Below are 27,921 nucleotides of genomic sequence, written 5' to 3' on the forward strand. Positions count from 1 at the left end.
CAATCCTAGACGCATTGCCTATTCTGGGTCTCGAGTAAGCGATGATTCGGCGGTGGCGGTTCTCTGTTTTTTTTCTCCGAGTGAGAGAATGAGGCAAAAGAATGACGAGAAACTTGGCGGTCGCTCTGCCGTTGAGCCTCAAGCTTGGGATGGGCGGATTTGGACTTCATGTCATGGCCAACAAGGGATTGTTTATGTGAAAGACCCTGAATTTAGTTGTGATGTCGGCGCATTGGCATGTAAACTTTCTTGTTCCTCGAGGATCTACACTTGCTTCCATCAACAACGGTCGTCATATCACATCGCCCTTCCCGCTCAGTCTCCAACGTTGCAATCCATTATGTAAATGAGTCCCCTTAAACCGGGTTCCCTCTGATAGTCCATTGGACTCTCTTCACACACGATCGGGGGCCATCCCTATAGCGAGGTGGTCGGGTCCAGCTACCGATTCTGGTCTTTGACAGCGGAATGTCCGTGTAAACCGCACCATATTTCTTCCTGTACCCACATCATCCACTGTCAGACTCTGTAACGAATCATGTACTGCTTGTCTTTGCTTGTTTCTACAGGGTATCGAGAAAAACTCTGCAGAGTTTCTCAGCCGAGGATCCACTGGTTCACTGCTTTCTTGCGCCTTTGCCGCAAAGGAATCATGGAGTACGTCACGTGAGGAGGCAATGCACGTGATCTCTCAGTGACCTGAAATGAAGAATTTGAGACTGTGACGTCATGCTCTGTCTTGGCATTTCATCTCGTAAACTTCCTTCGGATCGCCATTCGTCAACAAGTTTTTATAAGTCATTCTACAACAACAACAGTAACGAGAGCGGTACGTATCTGAATGCGATGCGACGATCTCGGCGACTTGTGAAAGGAACATCATGGAGAAGGAGAAGCTTAATTTGCAAGACGCGTTCTCGTTGAACGGACGGACTCTTGTCATCCTTGAGCTTCATGAGGTTGTTTGATGGGTACTGCTAGGACACTCTTCCTGATGAGAGAGGTTCAGTGGAGAACAAAACAGTTGCCTCCGCCTCCTCTAATATCGACGATATCCACCATCTTCACTCGGACTCGTCCTCTGGCTTCTCCAGTTACTTAACCAGACTCCATAATGACGCGATGCCTGCAATTCTCGCTCTCACTCCTCAGCAAGGGTTCATCAACCATCGAAGGATTGATCACGACGACCCACTGACCTCTCCACCACCACCATGTCTGAGTCTCGACTTTGTGGGTTGTTCTTCTGGGATCGTCTCTAAGAGTCCCATTCTCATAAATGCCTTTGCTTTCGCTCTCTCTTTGACTTCCTCTTCTTACTCTCTTTCTCTTCATTCCCCATCTCCCTTCTCCACATGTTCTCAACCCCAGATATCTTCTGAGGTTGACAACGTGGTTTTGAGCTGTCCTATCGACTAACAGCAAGCAACTCGGCCGAAACATCTCCAACATGTCCTCCGACTCCGAAAAGGCCTCCAAGAGGGCCGAGAGCCCCAGCCCCATCGCCGAATCTGATGGTGGTAATGCTGATGGTCTTCATCGCCGTCTCAACAACCGTCAGGTCCAACTTCTCTCCATCGGAGGCACTGTTGGTACTGGTCTGTTCATCGGTATCGGTGCCGGTCTGGCCAAGGGCGGCCCCGGCAGTCTCCTCGTCTGCACAGCTCTCTACGCCATGGTCCTCGGTCTCACCAACAACTCTATCGCTGAGATGAACACTTATATGCCTGTCTCTGGCGGTTTCATCCGTCTTGCTGGACACTGGGTTGACGACGCCCTAGGCTTCATGGTCGGCTGGAACTTCTTCTTCTACGAGGCTCTTCTGATCCCCTTCGAAATCGTTGCTCTGAATCTTGTTGTCTCATTCTGGAGTGACACTGTTACTGACGCTGGTCCAACTGCTGGATTCATCATTGCAGTCATCATAGCATATGGGTAAGGCTTGAACCCTGAGTGCATCCTGATGGACATCGTCACGGATGCGCTCCATGGTCTCTTTGATCAATTCTGCTTCCCTTTCTCTCCCCGTCTATGTGTGTATGCATGCTAAACATTCGTCTCCTCTTCTAGTGTGCTCAATCTCCTTGCTGTTGGTGTCTTCGGTGAAGCTGAGTTCTGGCTGGCCCTCGGCAAGGTCCTTCTGATCTTTATCCTCTTCATGTTTACATTTGTGACAATGGTCGGGGGTAACCCTCAGGGTGACGCTTATGGTTTCCGCTACTGGTCAAATGTTCACGACGCATTTGCTACATTTCGTACTGAAGGTGATCTTGGACGTCTCGAAGGCTTCATGGGCGCATTGGCATCCGCTGCCTTCTTTGTTGTCGGTCCTGACTATATCTCCATGGTCGCCGCCGAATCTAAGCACCCCAGCCGATATGTCAAGACTGCCTTTAAGACTGTCTACTTCCGTTTCGGCCTCTTCTTCATCGGCGCTGCTTTGACTTGTGGCATCGTTCTTAGCCACACTGATGAGACTCTTGTTGAGGTCCATCTCGGCACCGGATCCGGCCACGGCACAGCTGCTGCCTCGCCGTGGGTCATCGCCATGTCTAACCTTGGAATCGAGGGACTGCCCCATCTCGTCAACGCCCTCCTTTTCACGACTATCTTCTCTGCCGGTAACACGTACACATACTGCGCAACTCGTTCGCTGTACAGTCTCGCCCTCGATGGCCGTGCACCTGCCTTCCTTCGTAAGACCACCAAGAACGGTATTCCTATCTACTGTTTCGCCGTCACCATGGTCTTCCCTCTGCTGGCCTTCCTTCAGCTCGACAGCTCGTCCGCCGAGGCCCTGACCATCCTTCTCGCTCTCATTACTGGAGGAGGTATCGTGGATTATATCACCATGAACATTACCTTCCTCTTCTACTACCGTGCTTGCAAGGCTCAGGGCGTTGATCGCAAGAAGATGCCCTACTTCGGCTACTTCCAGCCCTACTGTGCTTGGATCGCTCTTATCCTTCACACAGTCGTTTGCTACACCTATGGATACACATCCTTGGCTCCCTTCAATGCGAAGAACTTCTTCTCCAACTACACCATGCAAATCATCGCTCCTTTCATGTATCTCGGCTGGAAGCTCATCAAGCGCACCAAGGTCATCAGTGCCAAGGAGTGTGATCTTGTCTGGGAGCGACCTGTCATTGATGCTTACGAAGAACGCGCCATGATCGTTGACCCTCCTACTGGCTTCTGGGAGGAGATCATTGGCCTTGTTGGTATCAAGAAGAACAAGAAGAAGAACGCTGCTGAAGTCCATGTCTGAGCGTGCACCTGGAAATGGTGAATGCGAATGAAGAATGACGCTGCGACATCCATGATGCCCAGAAGCAGCGAGTCAGTTCGACAATCGTCGCGACTGAGAAAAGGTTCAGCTCTGCTGATCATCACCATCTCTTCGATGAGATTGTGGATAGAGTCCTGCTGCGCCGCCTGAAGTTACCGACGGCATAAAAGATACCCAAACGTCATTCCCTATTGGGTCGAGTGACAATAGCTTGTATGAAATAGAGTGTATATACGAATATATGAATGAAACATACCCTGCCATGATTGATCTACTTGCGCCTCCTATCGACATGTTCATTCAGTGTTGCGGATCACTGAGAAGTGGAACTCTGCCCCCAAAGTTCAGGCCAATGTACCTCAATATTTTCGTCACTCGGTCCTGATCTTCTTACCTCCCTTAGAACAGCTAGGGGAGGAAAGAAAACTCAGGACCTTGACCCTAAGCGATAAAAAATATTAGGTAAATTGAGCCTAAGCTTAGGGTGTTCTTTGCTAAGTTTATTTTGATACCTTATATCAAGGTTCGGTGTTTTCTTGCTCCCTGAGGAGCAGGCACATCCATCACACCGGAAGTAGGTGGAGTCTAACGGCCCGAAAGGCCAGCACCGTCCTCCGGACCGGTGCCGGTCGCCGAGTGGATTCTCCGGGACGAAGAAAATGATCGGCTGCACCCAGCGTTGCAATTTCTTGAACCCCATCGACCGTTTTGACAGGTCGGTAGAAGCTGCAGGTGATTTGCTGTGCGGGTATGCGTAGCTGCTTGCTTTGTTGGCCATCAGTCTTGCGGCGCTGAGCGACCGTTACATCCTCCGCAATAGCCCTGGCGTTCAACACTCGACACGCTCCCGCATCTTTCTTTTGGCCGCGCCAATTGAGTATCTCGAACAGCGCTTGACTTGTACTCAATCTCGAGCCAATGCCTTCGTTTGGCGTATTCCAAGATGCTCTCCACGGAACACTTCCTATCTCGCCATTGTAATGACACCCGAACAACTCATACCCCAGACCAGCTCTTGATCTTCAGCTCATTGTTCCAAAGGCCAAGTGAAACTCGCTTTCGCTCCGTGTGCCTGCCAACAAATAGCCACTCTCGAATAATAGAATCTGGGTTTGCAGTACTCGGGATAGAATTCTTGGGCCTCCAAAGATCTTTAGGAACCGTAGCGCCATGAAGTATAAGAAACTTGACTGCCTCCCATCTGTGGTTTTGAATGGCAGCATTTAAGGGCGATCCGTGTTCATGAAAATGATGTTCAAGATCACTAATACCGAGCTTGGTAAGGTTCTGAATCGCTGTGACCGCACCCCAGCAGGCTGCTCGACATAACAAACTATGCGCACCAGGGGTTCCCAGGCCACATGGCTGGCGGACACCTTCAATTCTGATTGAAGGTTTGGCATAACGAAGGCTATAAGTTATATCAACCAAGGTATCTACTCCGTTGGAGAAGAAATGGTCAGACCAGCTGTTGAGCTTTTCCACTTATGATCGAGTCTCATGCCCAACATGCACAACAAGTAACTCCGGCAAGGTCTTGTAAAAAGATGATGGAATGCAGAAGAGCCAAACTTGTCACATAAATATAGATCGACGCCAAGATCTAGGAGCCCCTTGAAGAGTCCAATGTTGGGTTTGGTGCCTGGATGGCAAGTCCATAAAGTCACGAGGCCGAGGAGATTTCTTCCGTCCACGTTATTCTCTTGCTTGATAGGCCGACCTAGAGAAGAGTGTCGACCATTATCCACAATTTCTGTACGAAAGCCATAGCGAAGAGTCCGTGAGATGAAGCATTCATCACGTCGACATGGGCACCGCAACCGATGAGCAACTCTACGACGTCCATCGCCCCTTGCTCAACTGTAACAAATAGAGGCGTGCAATTTCTGTCGTCAGTTGTGTTAACATCGGCTCCATGACGAAGTAGAGCATTTAACGCTTTCGCATTGTTCTGCGCGGCTGCGACAAAGAGAGGAGTCCGGTTCTGATGACGGATATCCTTCTGATCAATGATGGCACTGAGCGATTCAAGCCTTGTGGTGCTTTTAAAGACGAAGTCACCTGAAATATCCAGCAAGAATGTTCTGTATATCAGTTAGCCGCTTGCTGCTTCGGTGAATGGTACGAGTTGCTTACGTGACTTCACCACATCCCAAGGCCTTGCTCTGGAGTTTGTTCAGCAATATTATGAGTCCATGTTGCCTGCAATGAGAGGTATGTTAAGAATACTGCGTTGCTCACGTGCAAAGGATCCCCTCTCTGCAAGGTATACATCTAAAAATGCTGAAAGAAGGTTGTTAAGGCTGGGTCGTTCTAAAATAAGATCGAGGACTGTGCAATAGGTATCCTTAGTAGGATGGACCATGATGGTTGAAACAGTCGCGCCGTTCCTTAACAGCCACGCCATCACCTTGTAAGAACTTTGGAGTATGGACAGAGCTAATGGTGTCACAACCACAGGAAAGGGCAGCTCACACTCCAAAGGGCAGCCAAGATAGTAAAGCTTCTCACAAGTCTGTACATCATCAGAAGAGATAGCCCGGTAGAGTGCGCATGCTAAAGCACGCAAACCACATGACGTTTGTGACAAGATGCCGAGTCCATGTAGAGATCCAATGACCCAGAGAATGTGGGTTCATATAAAACAAAGTACAGTGCTTTAGTGCTTGTCCAATGTTCTTCCGTTTTGCAACGAGGCAGGAGAAGAGAGACCGCCTCGAAGTGAAATCGAGTCGCTGCCGCACGGTCCTACCCAGGTTGTCGGTGTCAAGAATTGATCCACCAAAGCGCTGTAAGATTTGAAGAGCCTCGTAGGTGTTTTCTAGGCAGCACATATGAACTGGCTTGGAACCCTGTGGACTTTCAGAACATGGGTCTAGGCCAAAGGCCAACAATGGATCCAACACTCGATAAGATCCCTCCAATAATGCGAGATGAGGAGCATTCCAGCCAGGACGCTTGAGATCAATGTCGGTCGACTTTGCCATATCGGCTCTCGAAGTGGTAAGGAAAGCACTCATCCCAATTCCATCGTTCAATATGATCAGCAAATGGAAGTATTTGAGGACCTCTTCGCTACTGGCGCCTTCAATCGACTGCCCACCTCGGCATTGGGGTTGTCCCATTCTGCTTGCTCTTGAGATGAAGTCTGCGGTTTCCTGGTGAAGGACAAATCTGGGACAGCCTGGCGTAAGGTTTTCGCCAAGGACCTTGAGTAATTCTGGAAAGAGAGACCACATCAGAGAGGTCTCAGATGTGAGAGCAGGCATCTGCACGCACGGATCATAACGGATCCTGAAGAGTTGCACATCTTGAGCCGTTATTGACAAACCAGCCCTAAGAAGCTTGATAATAACTTGGGCGTTGTTAGTGGATAGGCAAGGGCATGAAAAAGTGAGCGATATGATAGTTTCTGATGGTAAAGGGGATGTCAGGGGCGAGACTGAAGCGTTCAGCAACAACTGGACTGTTTGTAGCTGAGCCTGGTGCGCACTATGAAAGACTTTTCGATTGGTAATGGGACCACCCGATATGATATCGTTGCTTTTCAAGTTCAGAAAACTATAAAAGAAACCTCGACCGCCGAGGGCACAGTGTAATGGAGTGCCGAATCTGCTGTATGCCAGCACATCAGAGCCACTCTCCAGCAACTCTTGACATATGTCGTACATACTGAATGCAGCTGCCATGTGAAGAGGCGTGAATTCAGGTCTGAGCACCGCGGTGATGACTTTCGATAGAACTCTTCTTGACTTAGAAGAGGCGTCTGTTGAAGACGAGGGATGATGACTGAATATGAAGTCAATTGCCCACAGACAGAAGAAGGGCGTTTTGGAGGGTTGGAAGAGTTTCCGCAGGAGCTTATTTGTCTCATCCTCCATATTTGACGGTCGTGTCTTATATGGTGTCCAAGATAGTACTGATTTGCGGTAAAAAGTTCTGCGTCTGCGTCGAGCAAGCATGTCCTCAATACTACATGTTATGTCAGGGGTAGGCGGAAATCGCTCCATGTCCTCCATAGTGAGGAAGCGTAAATACAGGTAAGAAAAGAAGTCGGTGCCATCTACCCGCGAAACAGCGTATTCTCTGAGCTTTGGGTATTGATGGTCCGAATTGCGAGTCTTCAAGGATTGAAGATATTCTTGGACTGTAAAGTGTGCAAACTGAATTCTTTTGCTATTGGCGAAAGAGCCGTATTTGTCGACTCGAATAAGACTACTGCACCATCGCAGTACTTCCTCTTCTTCTATAATCTCATCATCTTCGAGAGTTGTTGCACCGTCTTCCAAGGAAATGGCCTCGCAGATTTCTTCAAAGCAGAGTGAGGAGAAAGTCGTCGCGAGCATTAATAGCGCTCCCTTGACTATTCGTTTTACCGCATCGTTGCAACCATCAATTCTTAGTAAGATACGATCATAAGTTGCATAGAGCGAAGGGGGAAGCTTGCTCAAGGCCTCACGTCGAGCTCTGTCTGTTGGGAGTTCACACATGTAGTCGAGTTGGCAGGCTACCCAGCGAAACCTCGAGACTCGTTAGCTAGAAGTAAGTGATATCGGAGCAAGTGCAACTTACATCCCCTTTACAGACGTGTGCGTATAATGCTCTCGTCCCGGCTAAATAACGCCATATTAATAACATTGTTCCCTTGTGACAGCGCAAGCTCAGCCAAGCACTTTACATTTGCTTCGACTCGATTGTCACACTCATCGATACCATCGACGATAATGTAGACGCGGGTAAAGCAAGCGCAGATACGATGTAGTATCTGTATGAGCATTTCGGCGGTGGGCTTTGAAGAGAGGTGGTGACTTGAGAATAGCTGGTCGTGATACTCTTCTAAGATATGGAAAGCGTTTTCGCTTTGCAGGGCGAGTTGGATACAAAGAGAGGAAAGAATATTGACCAGATGCTGGGAGCGCTCATGTCTATAGGCGCAGAAGAAGTACGCAGTAGCTTTGTGTGCATCATGAGCGTTTCTTTGCAAACACTCCTTGATCACGGCTGCAGAAAGGACTGACTTCCCAGCACCAGGTATACCACTGCACCAGAGCCTTGGAGCCGGAGTTGAGTACTAGTAGTCAAACTCTGGACCTTGCGTGAGCTAAAGGCCGGTGAGGCCATGCCGTAGGCTTCGTTTATCTCGTATTCGCCCCGAGGATTAACTTGGCCAAAATCTTTGAGGACTTGATTTCTTTTGGCATCGAGGGCAATCTTGACTTGTATGTCCAAGATCTTTTCAGCGGTGCGATTGGTCCTTTTAAGGCCATCCTTCATTTCGACTTGTCGCGATAAGCAATGTTTGAGCTTGGACAGAGAGTCGGCGGCAAGAGCTGTGTGGATGATCTGGTTGTAACGCTGTATATCCTGGATCATTTCTCTGGACTCGGTTGAAGTGTAAGGCCATTTTAGTCGAGCTTGTAGTCTTGAGCGCCCGGAACCCGAATCTAAGGAAGCTTCTGTACGCGGAAGACCTGTCTCCAGGCGACTCAGCAGCTGGTGGCAATCGTGGAGATAATGCGGATGAAGAACAGTTGGCGGCTCGTGAACAGCAGCAGTTGCTTCGGGTGGTCCAGTCTCTTCTAGGTCGAAAGCGATAAGGCAAAGGTTGAGCAAGATGACAGAGAGACTTCTAACTTCGCGGATGAGGTTCCCAACTTCTGTTGGGGTGCCTCTGTAGCTCTTCACGTATTTGGTGCCTGCATCATGTTGGCAGACAATGGTGCATCGCACAGCCAACCCATTGGAGCGAGAGCCCGTTCATGGCGCACCCCAGCGCTGAAAATAGTGTCAAGGCCTCAAGTACGCAGCCGTTCAGAGACTTTCAGCCTACGAGCGCGTCCCCGCACAATCCACGGTACCAATAACGAGACTGACTTTTGGCACGATTCGCCAACGATTTCGCGACGGATCTTACACCTGTCATCGCCCCCTTTGGTGAACAAGGTACGAAAGAATTTCCCAGCGAATTGACTGCAATATTTGATGGTATCATTTTCGCAATTGGCCGTCTTGGAATAATAACAGCCGTCGCATCTCGCAATGGGGTAGCGAACAGCGCATGCCTCAAACCCGATAAGCACGGCAAACTGCCCCATGGAACCACCGACGTTGAGATTTGCTCCTCTGCCAGCGATAGTGTATGTAAGCTTTGTTTAAGCGAAGGCATTGTCGACCATGTCTAGTCCAAGAGTCAAGTCGGACCTTTCTCTCGTTGGGCCTAGATCACGGGACGGATCATGGAGGAGCGTCGCTTCGTCTGAACTTCTCCGTCTTCCATTTTCAATGGTTTTATTGGAATTGCATAAAAAGCCGCGAATACGGAACCCTGGAGCATGGGCTTCAGTTGATATTGAAGACGGCATCACTGTGGACAATGCTGATAGGATGACGAACTCGACTAGAGGCAACAAATTACTTACATATTAGGCACGAAGCCTGGTTTACAGAGAGAAGAACGTACGCATATGAGTTGAATAAGGCAATGATCAAACGGCTCTCATGTCGATAGAAACAGAAATTTCGCTCCACTCCAGCTTGGCTCTGAACATTGGATGGAGGTCAAGACCTCCAATGGCAGTGCTGGGTCTTTTACGGCTAAGCAATGAAGCTCGAAATGAACTAGTATCAGTAGTCCAGCTTCACAACAATCTTACAGCGGGCTGGAAGAGTACTTATGCCGTGTAAGCTCTTGGATCATGTCGGAGACACATACAAGTCAGTTGTTTGGCCAATAACTTCGGGACCTTGAGGATGCACCGTCATTGACTGGTTCGAGGACCTAGGGCCTTGTACGAAGCTGATATCGCAGCCTTTGACACAATTAGACGAGAGAATATGATAAGTAATGTAGTCTTGGAACTTCTTATGGAAGCGAAGAAGAAGCTCCAGTGGAGTTAGACACCAAGAACGGTTTCAAGATATATGCCAATATCTGATCGATATATGAGTACATATAGATGAGAATTAGCCAAAAAAGCCAATAGGAACCCTCAGTGGGCTCACTATTCATCATTCCGAGGAAATGCTAGTCGATATCGGGCCTTTATGTCAAGGTTCCGAGTCTTTGGTTAGCTATGGCGGAGACGGAACTACGGTCTTGGCAGCGCTAAGAAAAGACATGAGCTTATGATGGCCTGCTCCCAAAGTCTGCCGATGGTCCGATTTTATGGTCATATCTACGAACTGTCCCATGTATCAGTGTATGAGAGGATATATAGTCTCAAGGTCTAGTAGAAGTTAGGTTCTGATCCAAACCTATAGAGCTTCAACATGAATGCCAAAGACACCTCAATGCACCCGAATTTGGAGACGCAAGAGGTTTCGCCGAGTTCCGAAAAAGCCCCAGATGGAGGATACGGTTGGGTCGTCACAACCTCAGTGGCTATCGTCAACGGCCATTCGTGGGGTATAAACGCATCATATTTCGTATTTCTCGCACACTTCGTCAAGGAGAATACATTCCCTGGCACAACACCACTGATATATGCCATCGCCGGATCACTCAGTGTAAGTGTTATGATGTTAAACCCACCATTCGCGACTATCGTGGCTAGAGAACTTGGTACAAGACTGACGATGCTTATTGGGGCTATAGTACAGTCTGTCAGTCTTGTATGTGCAAGCTTATCTACTGAAATATGGCAATTGTTTCTCTCTCAGTGAGCACTCTTTGGAACTGGAATGGGGTTGCTGTTTTTACCGTCTTATGGAATTATATCGCAGTGGTTCACGAGACGAAGAGCCTTGGCTATCGGCATTGCCCTCGCTGGGGCTGGTCTCGGAGGATTGACATACTCACTCGCTACTGGGGCCATTATTCGCAACATGGGTTTGGAATGGGCTTATCGGATTCTGGCAATCGTATCGGCGGTAGCGAACATCACTTGTACACTGCTTATACGAATTCGATATCACGCACAAGCAACAAGACTCGCTTTCGACACAAGTCTTCTAAACAGACCAGGGTATCTCCTTGTCTTGACCTACGGCGCCTTCAGCATGCTCGGTTACTTCGTGCTCATCTTCACACTCGCCAATTACGTAAATGTTATTGGACTCTCGTTGCCACAAGCCTCGATGATCCCAGCATTCTTCATGTTTGGTCAAGCCATTGGCCGTCCTTGCACCGGCTGGCTTAGCGATCGGTTTGGTAGAATTAACCTCACCTTCATAATGTCATTCATCCCCGGAATCTTGACCTTTGCGATATGGATTAACGCAGACTCATTTGGCGTACTCCTCACATTTGCACTGGTTGGAGGTTTGTCAGCTGGTGTCTTTTGGGTCAACATATCACCTGTCCTCGTCGAGGTTATGGGACTTGAGAACCTAGCATCGGCGTTGTGAGTTGTCTTTTGGTCGCTATGGCTGCTTCATCGACGTTTAGTGCTCCTTTTGCTCTGGAGATCTCTACAGGAACAGGAAGCTACTTAGGTGCGCAGCTGTTTGCTGGATTTTTGTACATTGCTGCATCCTTTTGCGTACTTGGAGTCACGATGGAAGATTCCAAGCTTGGGTGCTGAGAAAGCAAGGTATACTACCTCAGCACCTAGAGAAGACGGACAAGACCTGGAACCGACGAGTTTCGATTTAAAGTGTCTCAAGTTTGATGTCATATAACTGACCACAAAATACCAACGCCTAACCCCTAATATTGATGCCGTCAAACCTTTATGCCATACCATTAAAGTTATTAAAATCGAAGAACCCATTCGCATCCATCATTGACTGATCCATCCCCAAATATCCCATATCTATATACGTGGCAACATCTGGCACGCCCGAATCAACAGATTTGAACCACTCATCCGTAAACATTCCTTGATCGATCGTTTCTCGTGAAGCCTGTGGATCAGGTGGCGCAAGCAAAGAGTCGATCTGACATGCAAAGAAACGAGCAAGATCAAAGTAAAGGTGTACAGATGATGAGGCTGGAAGGTGCTGTACCACACGGTCAAAGAATGGAATGACACTGATAACTTTTTCTGCAGCGGCGGCAGTTTCTTCTGCTGTAATGCCGCCTTTCTTTACGGCCTGGGTACCAGGTTACTGATGTTCAAATATCTGAGAAAGAAAGAGACTTACCCGTAGTATCTCAGTCATAGCGTGGCAGATCATAATAAACTGGTTATTCTGAAAGCCAACTGAGACGTCGTTCATTGTTTTATCTGTCACCAAGTGGTCAAAGATACGACCAGCAACTTCAATACTCTTTCTCTGGATGATCAAAAGTGCAGATGCTGCCGCACTATCCTCAGAGGCCGTCAAGTCTCGCAAAGCCTGAGCGTTAAAGACCAGAATGCTGTGATCCATATAGAAAGCGAGGATAGGGAGATATTTCGAAGATGGCAGGTCATCTGCCTGACAGCGTTCGTTGCGGACGCGAGTTAGTCGCTCGTAAGCTTCTTTGTGCCACTCTAGGATGAAAGCTGGTGTCGAGACTATGTGTCGACGCTTCTCCATCGCCTGGAGCTGTAACAATGATCGTCAGCTGGAATTCGGTCGCCTCAGTATCGAACTTACCAATAATCCCCTAATCTCGATTACTCCACTGATGATACGATCTGTTGGTTCTGCCATAGGTGATTTCCACCAATCTACTGCATTACGAGGTACTGCCCTCCAGCTCATACACTGTAAGCGACCATTGAGGGCCCCGAAGCCTTTATCTACGATAAAAGTGTATAGCCACGCTCTCTCGTAGTTTCTAGCATACCTGTCGGCCAGCTCTGGTGAAGCATTCGGAAATTCTGCGTTGACATATTCTTTCACAACATCTGATCTGTTAATGCCCATCTCTTTGGCTAACTGAACAGCCTTCGAAGAAGTCAGCACGCAATTCGAAATATGATCTTACATGAATGCACTTACATGGCTCAGTGTTAGCCAGTATGGATCATCTGCCTGCCTTGCAGAGAGAGGTGCCCAGTATTGGTAGGCGACAATGGCTTGGATAGTTGAGAGGGATTTCACCGACGCAGCGATACACCATCTGATATTGCCACTAGCTAATGATGACAGAACGGGGTATATGGCTCGGTCGCGAGGGCGTGCCGAGACAGCGCATCCTAGAGCGCAGATCACGGAAAATAAGGTGAATGAGCATCCATAGACATATTCGCGAGTATGTAACGTGGCGTCTAGAAGGCCGATCAGAGGATGGCGAATCTGGAAGAATCTTTTCTATCCGTCAGCATTACAGCGACACCAAACTTTGGCTGTTGACTTACAGTTGGAAGTATAGCGCAGCGTCGTTATCATTGATCAATCTTGAAGCAAGTGGATCGCAAGTGTCTCTCTCTAACTTGAACGGAGAATCAACTGCTTGAGTTGCCAGAACCTCCCAGTCTTTTTGCTGTGCTCTATGTGGGCCTGATACGAATTAGACGACAGACGAAAGAGGTATTCGTATTCTTGCGCTTACCAAAATACAAAGCCAGTCTTTCTTTTATCGGCGCCATGATAGCTTCGCGCATGCCCGGCTGCATCGGCATCTGAGATCTAAGTCTGTCACAAGCCGCAGAGGAACTCATCGAAATAGCAGCCGTGACCATTGTTATCGGTGACACCAAACCATCGGCATCATCGCTCTCGTCATAACTGACTGAACGTCGGTGAGTGACTGAATGCGACGATTGGCTCGTACCGTGGCCATACTCGGGCGCTGAATCAGTCCCCTGTCCATGTGTCCACGGAGTTCCTCTTATAGACACTGTTGTATTTGGACTGGGGAGAGTTTGGCCTAAAAGAGCTGTGAGGATTTCCTCACGGGCACCGCTTTCTTCGATGCGAGCGAGGAGCTTCTCTACACTGTCAGGTTTGCTGGGAGCGGTCAGAAGCGCCTTATGAGTGGTGTATGGTCTTACTTTGTGCTACCATGCTTACGGCCCCTGTTCGAACGAGCCGGATATTTACAGATGCGATCATGAGAAGCGCAGCGAGAACTAATACCGCCGTGTCAGTCTCGCGTGAAGGTGGCTAGGGCTAGACCGACTTACCAAGGATCCTGGCGATCGCACTTCTGCCTCGATGCGCGGCAGCTAAAGCATGCAACCTGATGCTGCTGCACCTTTTCAGCCGGAGCATCCATTTCGGTTATCTCTGTATAGTTCAGGGTGGACCTGTTGGGGGGATCTTTAGCCGCCATGAGTGTGAAATGCGGGAGGTTCGGGGTATTGTAAAGTCGTCGCTGTTTTGATCTAGACCCCGGTAGTATGCACACGTGATCGTCCTGAGTAATCAGTGGATCAGAGCATTCCCCGGAAATGGATAGTATAAGCATAAACGGCGAATGGCTTTTATTAATACAATCATATGATTATTGACCAAATGAGTATGTAGTTTTGAACAAATATATTAGAAGCCCAGAATGCGAAAAAGAGGGAATTGAGTCCTCACTAAACTCGTCGCGTCTCATTTACTAATAATTTTCTGAGGTGAGGAATGATCAACATCAAACTAAAGCATAGAAATGAAATGAACACCGTCTGATACTAGTAAGAGTATTGATTAATCTACTTTCGTGAACAGTAATATTTTGCCCTGAATGCTAGCATCTTATCCATCCGAGATGGTGCTTCGAAGACACAGCGCAAATAAGGTTGTTGTGATATCGCCTTTCATCTCATGCAAATACAACAAAGCGAAAGACGGGAGTGATTTAGCTAGAATCGTAGTGCCCCCAGTATCTCCAAGAGTGGTACTGCGTTTATGTCAAAGCCCCAAAGGCTCATGCATTTCGGGTTGTTCTCTATGTCGTGCATCAAACCCCTGTACTTAGTTGAAAAGACCAAAAGTGAACTCCTTGGTCTGTGGGAGTGCGATGTTGAAGATCAGACAGCAAATAACAGTCGCAAACAGAGGGTTTACAAGGACTGAATAGGATGAAAACATTGTCTGCCCTTTCTGTGATTCTCGCCATTGTAAAAAGGCTGTATATTCATCATCAGACATGGCGACATATCTGAGCCTATCGCCATGGCTCATATAGATATCCTCCAGGGACCACTCGTCCTCTCGTGAAGGATTGGCGATTGCCTCCATTAGACATAGAAGCCAGTCGTGGACCTACTCACACTCCATAGTGTCGGGTGGAATAGTGCTGAACAGAATACTGTTGGGGAATGGGTATACTCTGACAGGAAGACCGAGGCAAAGGGGGGCTAAATAACCGTACCGGAAAACAAGATAGAGGCTGAGTGTGCTAAGAAGATTGTAGATTAGATAGAGGGGGGGTGAAAAGACGAGAGGCTGGTGGGTTGTGAGAAGGAAAGAAACTCAGTTGAAGTTGAAGATGAGTAATGGGAAATGTATTTACACTGCGAATAGTGACCGTGTTGTTGCAATCTCAACTTTGGTTAAAATGTACGTAACTTTCTCAAAGCTGCTACGGGATAGTGAAGCCTCATGAGAACAAACAATGATTGATGAGCATCGAATCATTCCATGACTTATGGCTCAGAGATTTACTGTTCAACTAGGTACACAACAGATGGTCCATTGTTCGGGCTGCATGTATCACGTAGTTCATGGATCTCATTCGAACAGTCTTAAGCTCAAGTCGCGGTGAATGAGACACATCGCTTAAGTTGTTCTGCTACCATCACTGAGGTGCATTGGTTACTCAAATTAACCTTTTTTTCTACTTTCACGTGTCTATCCCATACAACAAAGCGCGTGTTCAAGTCTTTTAACGAAGTTCATTCATCAAACAGCCGACAGCCGTATAGGCAGATACCTCGTTTTCGCTTTGAGAAGATGACAAGCGTGATGGGAAAGCTCGTGTTAATTGGAGACAAAGAATAGCAGAGTAATAGGCGGCTACCGGCCCTAGCACAACATGCAACTCAGTGTTCCATAAACCGCTTGCGATGCTGGTTTGTTCTTGAGTCTCCCGATCAAAGGCGACAAAGTCTCTTCTTTGTTCGAGGTATCTTAGGATATTTCAGCGCTTAAAAATAAAAAAATGCAATATTGATCCGCCGCCAATTACTTCCCTTCAATCACAGGTATCCATGCCCTCCTCCTGGTGAACTCCCATACCCTCCAGCCGGCGCCAATCCGCCACCATGTGTTGTCCCTGAAACACCACCATAAACTCCTCCATTAACACCCCCGTTTGGCCCTCCACTGACGCCAGAATAAACACCACCATTGACACCACCATACAGGCCACCGCCGCCATGCGGTCCACCAACGCCTAACGATCCATTGCCAGAGCTGTAGCCGACTCCGTAACCGTACTTGTCTTTGTCACCTGATGGTCTTGGACTACCGTCGAATTTGCTCCCTTGGAGTCTTGATGTAGCCTCTGGTGTTCTGCGCCCAAGGCTTGTTGGCCGTGGAGGCGGTAGATCGTCCTTTTCGTCTTTGTCTTTTGAGAAGAGACTGAATAAGCACATTTGAAGGTCTGGTAGGTTGCAGTATAGATGTTTGAGCGGATGATTACTTAGGGATAGAGTTTGAGATGTGAGCTCTTAGGGTTTTGTCGTTGAAAATTTTGAAATTAGGAACAAGGTTAAGGAAACGCGGACTTTAGGGGTAGAGAGAGATTGACTTTTAAAACGACAACGGGGAATATTTAGAATTAAGGTTACTCGTCTCTGACACGCGTTCAGGGCTAAAAAGCGGGCTCTAGTGGCTGTGTGAGCCAACTACGGCCAATGGGACATACCGTTCCAGCGCTTGGACTGCACCGCCACTAGAGCCAGGACCTTGTAGGCGCCTGATCTAGCACAGCCTGAAAAGACCCTGCATTCAGCTCTTGCGACACGTCGCGACACGAAAGCATTACGAGGCAGCGTTGAAGTCATTGATAGGTTGCCAAATGATGCTGACAATAAGCTTATCTTGGTTCCGTACTTCACGAATAAATGGTATGCATATGAAAAGTATATACGGGATTCTCAGGTCACAATAGCATCGAGCTGTAGACCGTAGTGTGAACTCGTTTTTATTCTCAAACCATTTGTTCATTCACTCAAGTCTCAATATCTAAAAGGGTTTCCTCCACACCCATCGTCAGTTCAATCCATCCTGAGCCCTCAAAGTACCTGTAATACATGCTTCATCTCATCACTAGAAAGCTTTTCAGCATACTCGCGAGCACTACCAAACTGCCCCTTCATATCTGGATCTGCGCCTTGACTCAACAGCCATTTAACCCTTTCGATAGCGCCCGCCATGACAGCATTGACAATTGGATACTCCGCTGTCACATGGCGCGAGATTGTCTTATCGTTAACCCGCGCACCGTTCTTTACCAGTAATTCCATGACAGGAATCCTCGCCTGGTCAAATTCTTTGCTTGGTGTTACAACTCCAGCGTGAGGGTTTGATCCCGGTGGATAGGCACCTGCTGCATAATACAATGGTGCTCCGTTGTCAATTTTGGCACCAGCATGGAGCAGCTTCTGTACCGTTTCGACTGTGCCTATCGTTGCTGCAATCTCGAGTGCCTCGCATGAATTCGTTTCAGGATCGCCAAAACGGTCGCGATTGTCCTGTTGTTTGCCAAGATTCGGATCTGCACCATTCTCAAGAAACCAGTCAAGAAGATCATCGTTGCCCGAACGGATAACGGATGGTAGTAGGACAGCTCCGTAGAACCCAGGTGTGTTTACAGTCCAGCCGTGCTGCAGAAGCAGTTCGAACAAGGGCTTTTGCTGGTCTTGTGGAGCAGCCAAAGCCCATGATGGAGTTATTCTTGTGATTGGTGCTCCAGCATCAAGTAAATAGCGCGTAACATCAACCTTGCCGCTACCCAAAGCGTTAAAAAGACCTTCGTGAAGGAAAGCTGGCGTGCGAGATTTAGAGGTAACGATGGACTCGACGGTAGCCATATCGCCTTCTCGACAAGCCTTGCCGAATTGGACAAAATCGAGCTGTGTGGAAGAAAAGCCGTTGAAAAGCATCAGATCATTGGGCTCAGTGATGGGAATGTCGTCATAGGAGGCGCCCATACGATTGCCCGCGCGTCGCTGTTCTGGTGTCATTCGCTGGAGCTCGTCGAATTGACGTTTAGCCTGGGCGAGGACGATTTGTACTACTGCAGGCGGCATGTTTTGCTGCTGCTGTCGCATCGTCGTCTGTCGCCCCCTCCATGCGAGGGCCTCTTGAGTTTGCCCTAATGACATTGTTTTCGTGGGTTTATTCTTGGTCGGTGAACTTCGGTGATGACAGTTCGAACATGAGGTTGCGTTGGTTTTGTGCTGATCTTAGCTGACGTAATGCTCGACTTGAAACATCGATCCCTAACCCAGTGAACGAGAAGGATTCGTAAGTCCTTTCATTTTAAAAAAAAAACTGATAAATAAGATATTTTTATTCCATCTATAATTATCAGACTGCATGTGCAACGTATAATATGGCGACTTAGTGATACCGTTTGCTGAATGTGTATCTAAACATTGAGCTCTGGAGTACTCCCATCACCTGGAATTCGCTCGGGATAATTCTTAGGAAATATCCCGTAGATTCATGTTAACCCCTCAAAATTGCACAATGAAGGAGGCTAATCCAGCCATTAATATGGCATCTAACATACGGACAGCACTCGATCTAGCCCCATTAGTTTCCTTCGGTGCCGCAGCATCAGTTGAAGCGCTAGTAGCCGTGACCTCTGCACTTGTAGCCTCAGTCTCACTTCCGGTTGCTTGAGCAGCACTAGAATCTTCCGTAGTCGTGGCCTGAGATGCTCTTTCAAGCAGCTCTTGGCCCTTGGTGATGATGATCGGCAGCGTGCCAAACATGAGCTCAAATTCTTTCGTGATACTTCCGTAACCGGTCACAACGTCGGTAACACCGTCTTCCCCAGTTTCCTTCGGCAGCGCCATGGTTGTACAAGTCTGAGGCGTGCCGCTGCTCACAAGACACTCAACAGAACTGGCACCGCCCAGATCGTTCAATGCCAACATCCAATGGAAGACGCCCGTTGAAGCCGCGCCAGCTGGGACAGTTTTGCTTGCCCATGGTCCGATTACAATGGAGTTGTTGTACCCAGATGATTCGCATGCTGCGGAGACTTCGTCAGGGCAGTATAATTGTATTGTTGTTGCTGTTGGATTGGCGGCGATGACTACCGCCGAGGGCGTCTGTTCTTTGTACAGAGCCAAGGGAAGTATGAAGACTGGTGTGGTGAGTGCTGGCAACATTTTAGTTATAATGAATGACTATGGTGGGATGTTGGTGATGAAGAGTCTTGAGTGGAATGGTTAGGCTTTAAGAGGAACAACAGGGAGCATGGATCTCGGCGAATTCTCAAAATGGAATGTCAACTGATAACTCTGGTTGGCCAATTCATGGGACGATGAATAGGAGCCTGCTAGGGCTGAGCTTGGCTAGTAATCTCGGGTGGTTAAAGCCGGCTAATCTGATATCTCGCGATCAAAGCGGAATTCCGCTCTGAGACGGAGTACATACTCTCATTGTAATTACCTTGTGATATACCAGTCTCCTACTGTGATCCCAGACATCAACAAATTCTCAGCGATGGCATCTCACTATTTAATGATAAGAGAGGCAATCACAGCCATGGCCACAACACCCGCAATACAGGCAGCACTCGATCCAACCCCATTCGTCTCCTCCGGTAACGCTGTATCAGTTGAAGTTGTTGTAGCTTCCCCAAGTAGCTCCTGACCAGCAGTGATAACAATTGACATGTACATAAACTGCGTTGCCAACGTCGCGCCTGGCATCATATTTGTCGCGGTTTCAGTGACTGGGCCCCCATAAATATCTCCGCCCTTCCAAGTCCTGGTTTGCATCTCTGTAACCAAGTGCGTGCATGTCTGAGGCATGCCGCTGCTCATAAGACACTCCACAGAGAGGGCTGTTCCCCAGTGACTGTTAGCAAGATAAAAATGAAAGGTGCCTGTCGACGGTGAACCCTCCGGAACGACGGTACTAGCCCATGGCCCGACGACAAAGGTGTTGCTGTATTCATAGGGGCAATTGGACTGGACGGGACATCCCAGTTCGATGGTGGTTGCTGTGGGATTAGCGCTTACGACTGAGCCCGTTGGTGTATGTATCATATATTCCTCTGCATCGTAAATGAAAAAGGTCGGGGTGACTGGAGGAAAGGTTTCAGTCGTGGCTTTTCGTAGTGAAGCAGAGATCTCGCTGGCATCCTCTGTAGGTGTAGCTTGAACATCAGTTCCCAGCTGCTCCTGGCCAGACGTGAGGACGATCGGCAACTGAATGGTATCCAGCATTTCATCCGTCTCTGTCACAGTCCAGCTATTACGTGTCCAATCCCTCTCTGTATCCCACCTCGTATAACCTAGCGGAACTTGAAGCCCAGTGCAAGTCTTGCGTATACCAGAGCTCATGAGACACTCATACGATATTGCCTCCCTTTCAATTTCGAAATACCATCGAAACGTTCCAGTAGAAGGCAGTCCTTCTGGAACGACTGTACTGGCCCATGGCCCGACCACGAAGGTATTGGTATAGTTCTGATTACATTCCATGTTCTCGTGCCTTGGGCACCCCAGCCCGATTGTTGTTGCAGTGGGATTTGCGTCTATGACTGACCCGGTTGGTCTCACCATAGTGTAAATGGCCACGGAAATGATATTGACGGTTGTAGTAAGTGCGGACGACATTTTGAAAAGAGATGCTGATGAAGCAGAAGTAATCTTAGACACGGCTGATGAGCTGGTACTGAGCAGTCGAAATATTCAGCTGAGCCTCTAAGTTTTATAGAAACAGAAAAGAATGAAACTGGCGGTGATCTCCAAGAAGGGAAGCTCGAAAATCGTGATTTCCATTGGTTCATCCATCGCCAAGCAGAAAAAGCCACCGCCAAGGCTGTGATGTATTGATGGTTAAAGCCGGTTAATCGTCCGAATAGAGACAAGTTGAGTCTCTTTCGGGCAGATTGGCTCCCTCCCGACAGAATGGGATTCACATGTCAGTAAAACTGAACAAGCCCGAAAATCAAACGCCCGTATTGCCAATAATTTCATTTGTCTAAGGTGTAAGGCGTCAAGTCCTCCTCTGTCGTATATCTGGTGCTATTGATTACCAACTGAACCTAATTTGTCGCCAGCTCTTTGGGACGATTTGGCACTCATCGATCACACAGATTCTACTGCCGTATCATAGCTTCCACAAGAGAAAGAAATGCCCTTAACCATTTTATTCGGATGGAGAGTCCATTCCTAATCACTAGGAATCATTATGTATGCTGTCAATATTCTCTGCCGGTCTGCTCTCCATGTTACTATATGGGCTTGGCAACAGTATACAGTAATTATAAGCTATATAATATCATTTCATCTCTTGTAAGCTCCCACTTGTGCGAATAACCTATTCAATAAACTAAAACTAACAGTGTCTCCTTAGCGAGGAGGACTCAGACCGCTATCGAGCAAATTAATATCTCTAACTTCTATATGCTGGGATAAGGCTACAAACTCTTAACCATAACTCTCAACTGCAAACAATAAATCTTATTAACAACTTGTATATTAAATTGAATGCCCGATAAATTGCTATAGAACATATCTAATGTCATGAAAGCCAGCCATATGACTGAGCTGGTAGCTGAAATTCGAATTCAGTCAGGTCTCAGATCATTTCAAGCTGAACTTATAGCTATCTCATATGGGAAACGGTCTCGAACAACGAGATCATGGATGTAGATTCTCACAACTGCCGGGATATCATGGGAGGGAAGCAGGCTTTCTTCGAGGTACTTCGACTGGGTTGCCCGCGTACCAAGCTAATCGACACCCGCGTTATACTCTAACGGTCGAGTTCCACTTTTGTAGTGATAATACCTCAGCAGCAACGACCATCGAGCCATTAGAGATGAATGCAGTAGAAAAGACGAACTCATAATTTATAATTTATACTGAAGAACTTGATGCTATTGAAAGTCAGAACTTCCCCGAATAACCAATTTCAAGATGTGATCGGGATAGTAAAGATAAGCCCGCACTCATTCTTATCACCCAATCAACTGCTTCGTTCTTATCGTGACCATTCAACCATTTAATACCCTGCTACCCCAGACTTTCATCCTCCAAACCAATTGCCCGCTTCAATTGACCGATGCCGATACTCATGTGATCGCAGAAGCACATGACTGGGAAACGATCACGTAAAGGTTGTGGTGAGTGTAGAAAACGAAGGCGTAAGTGTGACGAAGTGAAGCCTAGCTGCGGTCAATGCGTCTCGAATCGTCGGACCTGCAAATATGAGCTGAGACTTGTCTGGAGTCAAGGAGTACAGAATAGACGAAATGGTATGTGCATCACAGGAACGAAGGTAATATCACTTACTGAACCCCATTGAGTAGGCTCAAGTAATTCAATAAGCTTCAGCGGCACCCTGGACCTTGGTACAGGGGAAGATAATTCCATATCATCAATACCAGAGTCCCTTCCAAATGGCTTGGCGCTCCCAAGGCGGTATAAGAAGTTGCTGCATCATTTTGCCGAAGGTGTTCTGGCATCGTTGTCGAGTCACCCAACTATCCACGATGACTTTCGTCGTGGCCTTATGCCCACCATGCTCGAATCTCCTCATCTCCTCTCTGCCAGTCTGGCACTATCAACCGCAAGCTTTGAGTCGAGGGGCATGACGGAAGTCGAAGGAACGAGCACATCTCGAATAATGGAACACCTGCAATCTTCGGGCCTACCTTTGTTGAGATCAGCTTTAGCACAAGGACAACAGAGTGAGATTCTTATTGCAACTTGCCTAATCTGGTGCCTGGCGGACGTGTTTTCAGGTCAGCAGGGAATGTTCAGGTGGCCAATTCACTTGCAGGGTATCAAGGCTCTTCTTCAAGGCCGTCATGATTATCACAGATTTGTGGTAAGCGATAGTGCCTTGAGATCTGCGATGAAGCATCTCTTTATGCTGTATCGCAGTTTAGAGACTTTACCGCACGTACCTAAAATAACATCAGAGAAGGCCAACTTGATTGTTCCTGCGAATACCGCGTACAATCATCAGATTGACGGGTTTCTGGGGTACAGCGAAGAGCTTCTCGATATCCTGCAACAGATTAACGCATCGACACCAGCATCTCGGCTAGAAGACTCTTCTATTGATGCAGAGACCTTACTGGGCAAGCTGAACGCTATGATTAGGCGAGATGTCAAGTCACCGCCCGGCGTCTCAATTTCCTCACTTTCGTCGCAATCAGGTCGCGAGTTTGCCCTCTGCAACAAAGTCTTCCAACAAGCAACTCTGATCCAGCTATATCGACAGTTATATGACTTGCCTTCCTCATCACAACCCATACAGGATGCTGTTCAGACTATCAGCGGAATGATCAGCAACATGGCCCAAGGCGAGCCATGCAACACCTGGGTCGCAATGGCTATGCCTCTGTTTACAGTGGGTTGCGAGGCCTACAAAGAGGAACAGAAGACTTTCATTCTTGATAAGATCCATAAACTTGAGATTTGTATTGGCTCGCTGCATGTCAAGGTGATTGAGCAAGCACTAAAGGATATCTGGAAGATCAGAGAGGATTGCAACGATTTTGAGGGATATCTCTGTGCGAGCCATTTACTAGGTAAGCTCTACTTGATCGTTCACCATGAAACTAGCTGACCCAACTTGAATAATTAGAAAAGTTGTCATATAATATTGTTTTGTTTTGAAAAACTCTAACTATAAATCAAGAGCACAAATCGAAATACATCTAGCACACACACTATCCTATATGTGATTCATATGTTTCCGATGCCTCACTTCCTCATTGAGTCATTCCCCACGATCTCATAGTGTCTTCAATCGTGACTTTCTTACAGCTCTTCTTCTTTCCTACCCTCAACCATGCGGCTGAGAGGTCCCTTCTTGACCATGATAGACATGACCTCGTATAGAACATCAGCGGCTGCCATGGTAGTGTGCTCAGCATTAGTGTCGTAGGCAGGCTAAATCACTTCGTTAGTCTGGATCACTTTTATCTGGACTCCTCAAGTAACACTTACGGCAACCTCGACAATGTCTGCAGCAATGAGGTTTAAGCTTTCCAATCCTCGGATAATAGTTCGAAGCTCTCGAGTTGACCAACCTCCAGTCTCAGGAGTACCGGTAGCAGGGGCGAAAGCCGGATCAAGAGTGTCGATGTCTATAGAAAGGTAAACAGGGCGATCGGTGCCGACGCGCTTGAGAATTTTCTCAATGATACCATCGGTACCAATGGTATCGATCTCTCGAGCCTCTACGATCTCGAAGCCACAGTATCCATCGTTATCGTAATCGCTAGGACCACTCAGAGTAGTTCTGATACCAGCATGGATGTTGGTATCATTGCGGAGAAGGCCTTCCATAGCTGCATGGTAGAAGTATGTGCCGTGGTTGATAGCAGCGACCTCTGATGGAGAGCCACCAAAGACCTTGGGCTTCCCTGTTCATATGTCAGCAATGGATAGGGAGTAGAGACACTTTTAGACTCACAGGTGTCCAGATGACTATCGAAGTGAATCACTGTCACGGGGCCATAGGCACGGTTGATGGAGCGAAGGAGAGGGAGAGTAATGGTATGGTCACCGCCAAGGGTGATGACTCTAGGAAGGGTTCGGCTCTTCAGAGCTGGGCCAGACTTGTCTGCATCTGTGGCTGGTGGACGAGAGAGGATGTTGTAGTGACCCTCCTCGATCTGTCGAAGCGCCCACTGGTTATCGTATCTTGGGTCGTTAGCACAGCGATATATGATCTGACAGACTACTCACGAGGTGACTGGAATATCACCACAGTCGAGAACTGTGGCCCAGCTGTTAAATGGGTTGGTAGCCAGAGGTACATTGTAACCTCCACTACAGATTGAGTTAGTCTTAGCGGCTTTAAGGTAATGGGAGGCTGGCTTACTAAAGGTTGAGTCGTCGAGAGCCTTGTCGGATACCAGAAGGTCCGAAGCGAGCACCAGGCCTGTAGGAAGTACCTGTATCGAAAGGAGCACCGATAAAAGCAATGTCATACTTGATGCTGTTTGCCTTCAAGCATGGCTGATATGGAAGACGGCCGAAGGTGCTGATGCCGGAGAAGACGGAGTCGGCCTAGACTTTATCAGTTTGATTTGCCACCATCGGAGTTGAGATACTTACCTGAGTACCGCCATCGCCGGGGAGGGTGTTGTACCAGAGACCTTGGTGAGGACCTGACATGGGCTCTTGGTCATGGCTATGGTCGCCGTGGGCGAGAGCCACAGAAGCAAGGCTTAGAGAGACGAGAGACTTGTACAACATTCTGAGAGTTATCTAGAATAGCACTGTTAAGAATGGTATGTCTTGCAAATGGTAGAGCGATAGCTAGTATTTATGCCATATGATAACTCGGCTTCCGGAGACACTCAGATCAGGATCATGGTCACATTCATGCTGGCGGCTGGTCCATCATTCCACCAACGTAATTCCATTTGACCAACAAATTCCTCTTCCTCCAAAGTGATATCATCACCAAAGCCTCCTGCAGAAAGAATCATCACTTACAACCTCAATATCAACGGGCGTCCACGAAGCGCGTAAGTATCTAGAATAGGCTAGTTTGGGGTAAATTCCTCGATGCAGCTAGAATCAGATCGGCACCCCGCAACCTCCGCATTCTTATCGTGGCTAAGTTGCCGAATCGAGTAAACCTATGATACGTGCTGATAAGCTTCTTGTACGACGATGAGTTCTCGCCGATGCTTTTCGAGGTAATACTGTGTTACGTTGGTGAAAGTTAATGATCGTGAGGTTGCAAATCCCGCAGACTAGCGAAAATGGCGCGTTGCAGCTGAATATGCCAACATGAGTGATGCATCCCACTATGACTGCATGCTTATCAACAGTTCTGTGTTGGCAAAAGTTTTACCAAATCGTAATAGTGCCCCTTACCGACTTCTAATGGCAAAGGATTGTCGAATTGAAGTAATTGAGAAGTCCTGTTGATTCACACCGAGTCTGGCTGTCGCTTATTGAGTTTTGAAACCTCTTCCTTCATCACCATCATCACCCTCCAAGGGAGTCGTTGAAACCACACAAACAGGCAGCAAAATGTCCCCTCAGTCTCAAACTCGTCGCCCTCACTTCGAGTCCTTCCCAGACGAAGAAACTCCCCTCATCCAACCTATCCAAGACCCGTCAATCGAACCCAAGAGTCACTCACCATGGCTCACCGAAACTGTCATCCTCGTGAAAGCCTCTGTGCCAGTCATATTGGCCTACATGCTCCAAAACAGTCTTCAAACCATCTCTATTCTCATGGTTGGCCGTCTCTCCCCCGAATCCCTTGCGACCGCTGCGTTCTCCTACATGTTCGCCATGGCAACAGCCTGGCTCATTGCTCTTGGCGGGACAACTGCCCTCGATACCCTCGGCTCGAGTACCTATACAAGCTCCAAGAATAAACACGACCTGGGAATACTGCTGCAGAGAGGCTTGTTTGTCTTGACTGGCTTCTATGCAGTGGTTGCTGTCATCTGGTGCTTCTCAGGATACATTTTCCGGACCCTTGGACAAGAGGACTTCATCTGTGTTCAGGGACCCAAGTTCTTGCAGTTGTTGATTCCTGGTGGCCTTGGTTATGTATGGTTTGAGGCGATGAAGAAGTTCCTTCAAGCTCAAGGCATTTACCGACCGGGTACCTATGCACTACTCGTCACTTCTCCCCTTAATGCTTTGCTCAACTACATCTTCATCTACCCTCTCGGCTTCGGTCTTTACGGATCACCCATAGCTACTGGTATCTCGTACTGGCTATCCTTCTTCATCTTGGTAGGCTATGCCACCTTCGTGAGGGGGGGCGAATGCTGGGGCGGACTTGAGCCACGACGAGCTCTTCAACATCTCGGCCCCTTTGCAAAGCTTGCTTTCCTCGGTGTCATTCACGTTGGTACAGAGTGGTGGGCCTTTGAGATTGTTGCTCTTGCAGCTGGCCGTCTTGGAACAATCCCTCTAGCTGCCCAGTCTGTCGTCATGACCTTGGATCAAATCATCAACACTATTCCTTTCGGTCTTGGAGTTGCTGCATCCTCTAGATTGGGCAATCTATTGGGCTTGGGAGATCCTATGCAGGCAAGACGCTGTGCGCATGCCGCAGCACTACTATCTGTGTTCTTCGGGACTGTCATCCTTGCGATCCTCATGTCTACAAAGAATGTCATCGGCCGCTTGTTCAACGACGATGAGGACGTCATCTCACTTGTCGCTCATATCATGCCTTATGTCGCACTCTTTCAGATAGCAGATGGTCTAAATGGAAGCTGTGGAGGAGCGCTGCGAGGTATGGGCCGACAATGGGTTGGGGCACTTGTCAATTGTATTAGCTACTATGGAGGTGCTCTACCAGCAGGAATTTGGCTTGCATTCCACGGCTGGGGTCTTTCTGGACTTTGGGTTGGGCAATGTGTCGCACTGTTTCTGGTTGGTATTCTAGAGTGGATTATAATTGCTTTGTGTGACTGGCGAAAAGAGATACAGAGGGCTGCAGACAGAATTGAGAATGGTGGCATGGAGATTGTACACTGAGATAGATGACCAGGTAGAAAATAATAGACCCAGCCAATCTCACTCTGGAATCATGAAAGCGTTCTCGCCTCAACCCCCTTCTACTCTTTCCGTGACTTCTAAGTATGCCAGCACGGCACATTTCGTCCATTGAGCGTAAGTTCTCCGCAT

General features: G+C 48.0%; 11 protein-coding genes across 12 annotated transcripts; 4 read left to right on the forward strand and 7 right to left on the reverse strand.

Moving 5' to 3' along the window:
* Positions 1 to 772: 772 nt before the first annotated feature.
* FVEG_12030 (hypothetical protein) lies at positions 773 to 3,698 on the forward strand. The gene is made up of 2 exons (XM_018901358.1): positions 773 to 1,935; positions 2,071 to 3,698. The coding sequence occupies exons 1-2, from the start codon at positions 1,451 to 1,453 to the stop codon at positions 3,269 to 3,271; spliced, it is 1,686 nt and encodes a 561-aa protein (XP_018759832.1). The 5' UTR covers positions 773 to 1,450; the 3' UTR covers positions 3,272 to 3,698.
* Positions 3,699 to 3,808: 110 nt separating this feature from the next.
* Positions 3,809 to 9,053, reverse strand: FVEG_17152 (hypothetical protein; the record flags this gene model as incomplete). The annotated part of the gene is made up of 6 exons (XM_018906422.1): positions 3,809 to 5,376; positions 5,429 to 7,813; positions 7,865 to 7,905; positions 7,971 to 8,245; positions 8,311 to 8,988; positions 9,023 to 9,053. 5 exons carry the CDS (start codon positions 9,051 to 9,053, stop codon positions 5,818 to 5,820), a joined length of 3,021 nt encoding a protein of 1,006 aa, XP_018759831.1. The 3' UTR covers positions 3,809 to 5,376; positions 5,429 to 5,817.
* A 1,431-nt stretch (positions 9,054 to 10,484) lies between these two features.
* Positions 10,485 to 12,255, forward strand: FVEG_12028 (hypothetical protein). Its single transcript, XM_018901357.1, has 2 exons — positions 10,485 to 10,798; positions 10,887 to 12,255. Exon 2 carries the CDS (start codon positions 10,973 to 10,975, stop codon positions 11,636 to 11,638), a length of 666 nt encoding a protein of 221 aa, XP_018759830.1. The 5' UTR covers positions 10,485 to 10,798; positions 10,887 to 10,972; the 3' UTR covers positions 11,639 to 12,255.
* Positions 11,840 to 14,447, reverse strand: FVEG_12027 (hypothetical protein; the record flags this gene model as incomplete). 2 transcript variants are annotated; one of them, XM_018901355.1, is made up of 8 exons in its annotated part: positions 11,840 to 12,325; positions 12,377 to 12,763; positions 12,815 to 13,108; positions 13,163 to 13,469; positions 13,522 to 13,663; positions 13,716 to 14,113; positions 14,158 to 14,235; positions 14,290 to 14,447. In XM_018901355.1, the coding sequence occupies 8 exons, from the start codon at positions 14,436 to 14,438 to the stop codon at positions 11,963 to 11,965; spliced, it is 2,118 nt and encodes a 705-aa protein (XP_018759828.1). The 2 variants fall into 2 exon arrangements, with proteins under 2 accessions (XP_018759828.1, XP_018759829.1); XM_018901356.1 differs by having other exon boundaries at positions 11,963 to 12,325; positions 13,716 to 14,101; positions 14,290 to 14,438.
* Positions 14,448 to 15,868: 1,421 nt separating this feature from the next.
* Positions 15,869 to 16,862, reverse strand: FVEG_12026 (hypothetical protein). Its single transcript, XM_018901354.1, has one exon. The coding sequence runs from the start codon at positions 16,690 to 16,692 to the stop codon at positions 16,294 to 16,296; it is 399 nt and encodes a 132-aa protein (XP_018759827.1). The 5' UTR covers positions 16,693 to 16,862; the 3' UTR covers positions 15,869 to 16,293.
* Positions 16,863 to 17,170: 308 nt separating this feature from the next.
* FVEG_12025 (hypothetical protein) lies at positions 17,171 to 18,455 on the reverse strand. Its single transcript, XM_018901353.1, has one exon. It carries the CDS (start codon positions 18,424 to 18,426, stop codon positions 17,335 to 17,337), a length of 1,092 nt encoding a protein of 363 aa, XP_018759826.1. The 5' UTR covers positions 18,427 to 18,455; the 3' UTR covers positions 17,171 to 17,334.
* A 224-nt stretch (positions 18,456 to 18,679) lies between these two features.
* Positions 18,680 to 19,443, reverse strand: FVEG_17151 (hypothetical protein; the record flags this gene model as incomplete). The annotated part of the gene is made up of 1 exon (XM_018906421.1): positions 18,680 to 19,443. The coding sequence occupies one exon, from the start codon at positions 19,441 to 19,443 to the stop codon at positions 18,781 to 18,783; it is 663 nt and encodes a 220-aa protein (XP_018759825.1). The 3' UTR covers positions 18,680 to 18,780.
* Positions 19,444 to 19,791: 348 nt separating this feature from the next.
* On the reverse strand, positions 19,792 to 20,901 carry FVEG_17150 (hypothetical protein; the record flags this gene model as incomplete). Its single annotated transcript, XM_018906420.1, has 1 exon — positions 19,792 to 20,901. One exon carries the CDS (start codon positions 20,899 to 20,901, stop codon positions 19,792 to 19,794), a length of 1,110 nt encoding a protein of 369 aa, XP_018759824.1.
* Positions 20,902 to 22,813: 1,912 nt separating this feature from the next.
* Positions 22,814 to 23,869, forward strand: FVEG_17149 (hypothetical protein; the record flags this gene model as incomplete). The annotated part of the gene is made up of 1 exon (XM_018906419.1): positions 22,814 to 23,869. The coding sequence occupies one exon, from the start codon at positions 22,814 to 22,816 to the stop codon at positions 23,867 to 23,869; it is 1,056 nt and encodes a 351-aa protein (XP_018759823.1).
* Positions 23,870 to 24,063: 194 nt separating this feature from the next.
* FVEG_12024 (agmatinase 1) lies at positions 24,064 to 25,509 on the reverse strand (the record flags this gene model as incomplete). The annotated part of the gene is made up of 6 exons (XM_018901352.1): positions 24,064 to 24,195; positions 24,253 to 24,671; positions 24,722 to 24,951; positions 24,997 to 25,080; positions 25,133 to 25,320; positions 25,369 to 25,509. The coding sequence occupies 6 exons, from the start codon at positions 25,507 to 25,509 to the stop codon at positions 24,064 to 24,066; spliced, it is 1,194 nt and encodes a 397-aa protein (XP_018759822.1).
* A 789-nt stretch (positions 25,510 to 26,298) lies between these two features.
* On the forward strand, positions 26,299 to 27,771 carry FVEG_12023 (hypothetical protein; the record flags this gene model as incomplete). Its single annotated transcript, XM_018901351.1, has 1 exon — positions 26,299 to 27,771. The coding sequence occupies one exon, from the start codon at positions 26,299 to 26,301 to the stop codon at positions 27,769 to 27,771; it is 1,473 nt and encodes a 490-aa protein (XP_018759821.1).
* Between the last annotated feature and the right edge of the window lie 150 nt (positions 27,772 to 27,921).

Source organism: Fusarium verticillioides, chromosome 4 (genome assembly GCF_000149555.1).
Source record: "Fusarium verticillioides 7600 chromosome 4, whole genome shotgun sequence".
NCBI classification, from domain to species: Eukaryota; Fungi; Ascomycota; class Sordariomycetes; order Hypocreales; family Nectriaceae; genus Fusarium; species Fusarium verticillioides.

Coding starts and splice junctions, on each gene's coding strand:
- FVEG_12030 (XM_018901358.1), top strand. CDS start 1,451: ATGTCCTCCGACTCCGAAAAGGCCTCCAAGAGGGCCGAGAGCCCCAGC. Junction 1,936..2,070: donor GCAGTCATCATAGCATATGG/GTAAGGCTTGAA, acceptor CTCCTCTTCTAG/TGTGCTCAATCTCCTTGCTG.
- FVEG_12028 (XM_018901357.1), top strand. CDS start 10,973: ATGGGGTTGCTGTTTTTACCGTCTTATGGAATTATATCGCAGTGGTTC.
- FVEG_12026 (XM_018901354.1), bottom strand. CDS start 16,692: ATGTGCTTATTCAGTCTCTTCTCAAAAGACAAAGACGAAAAGGACGAT.
- FVEG_12025 (XM_018901353.1), bottom strand. CDS start 18,426: ATGTCATTAGGGCAAACTCAAGAGGCCCTCGCATGGAGGGGGCGACAG.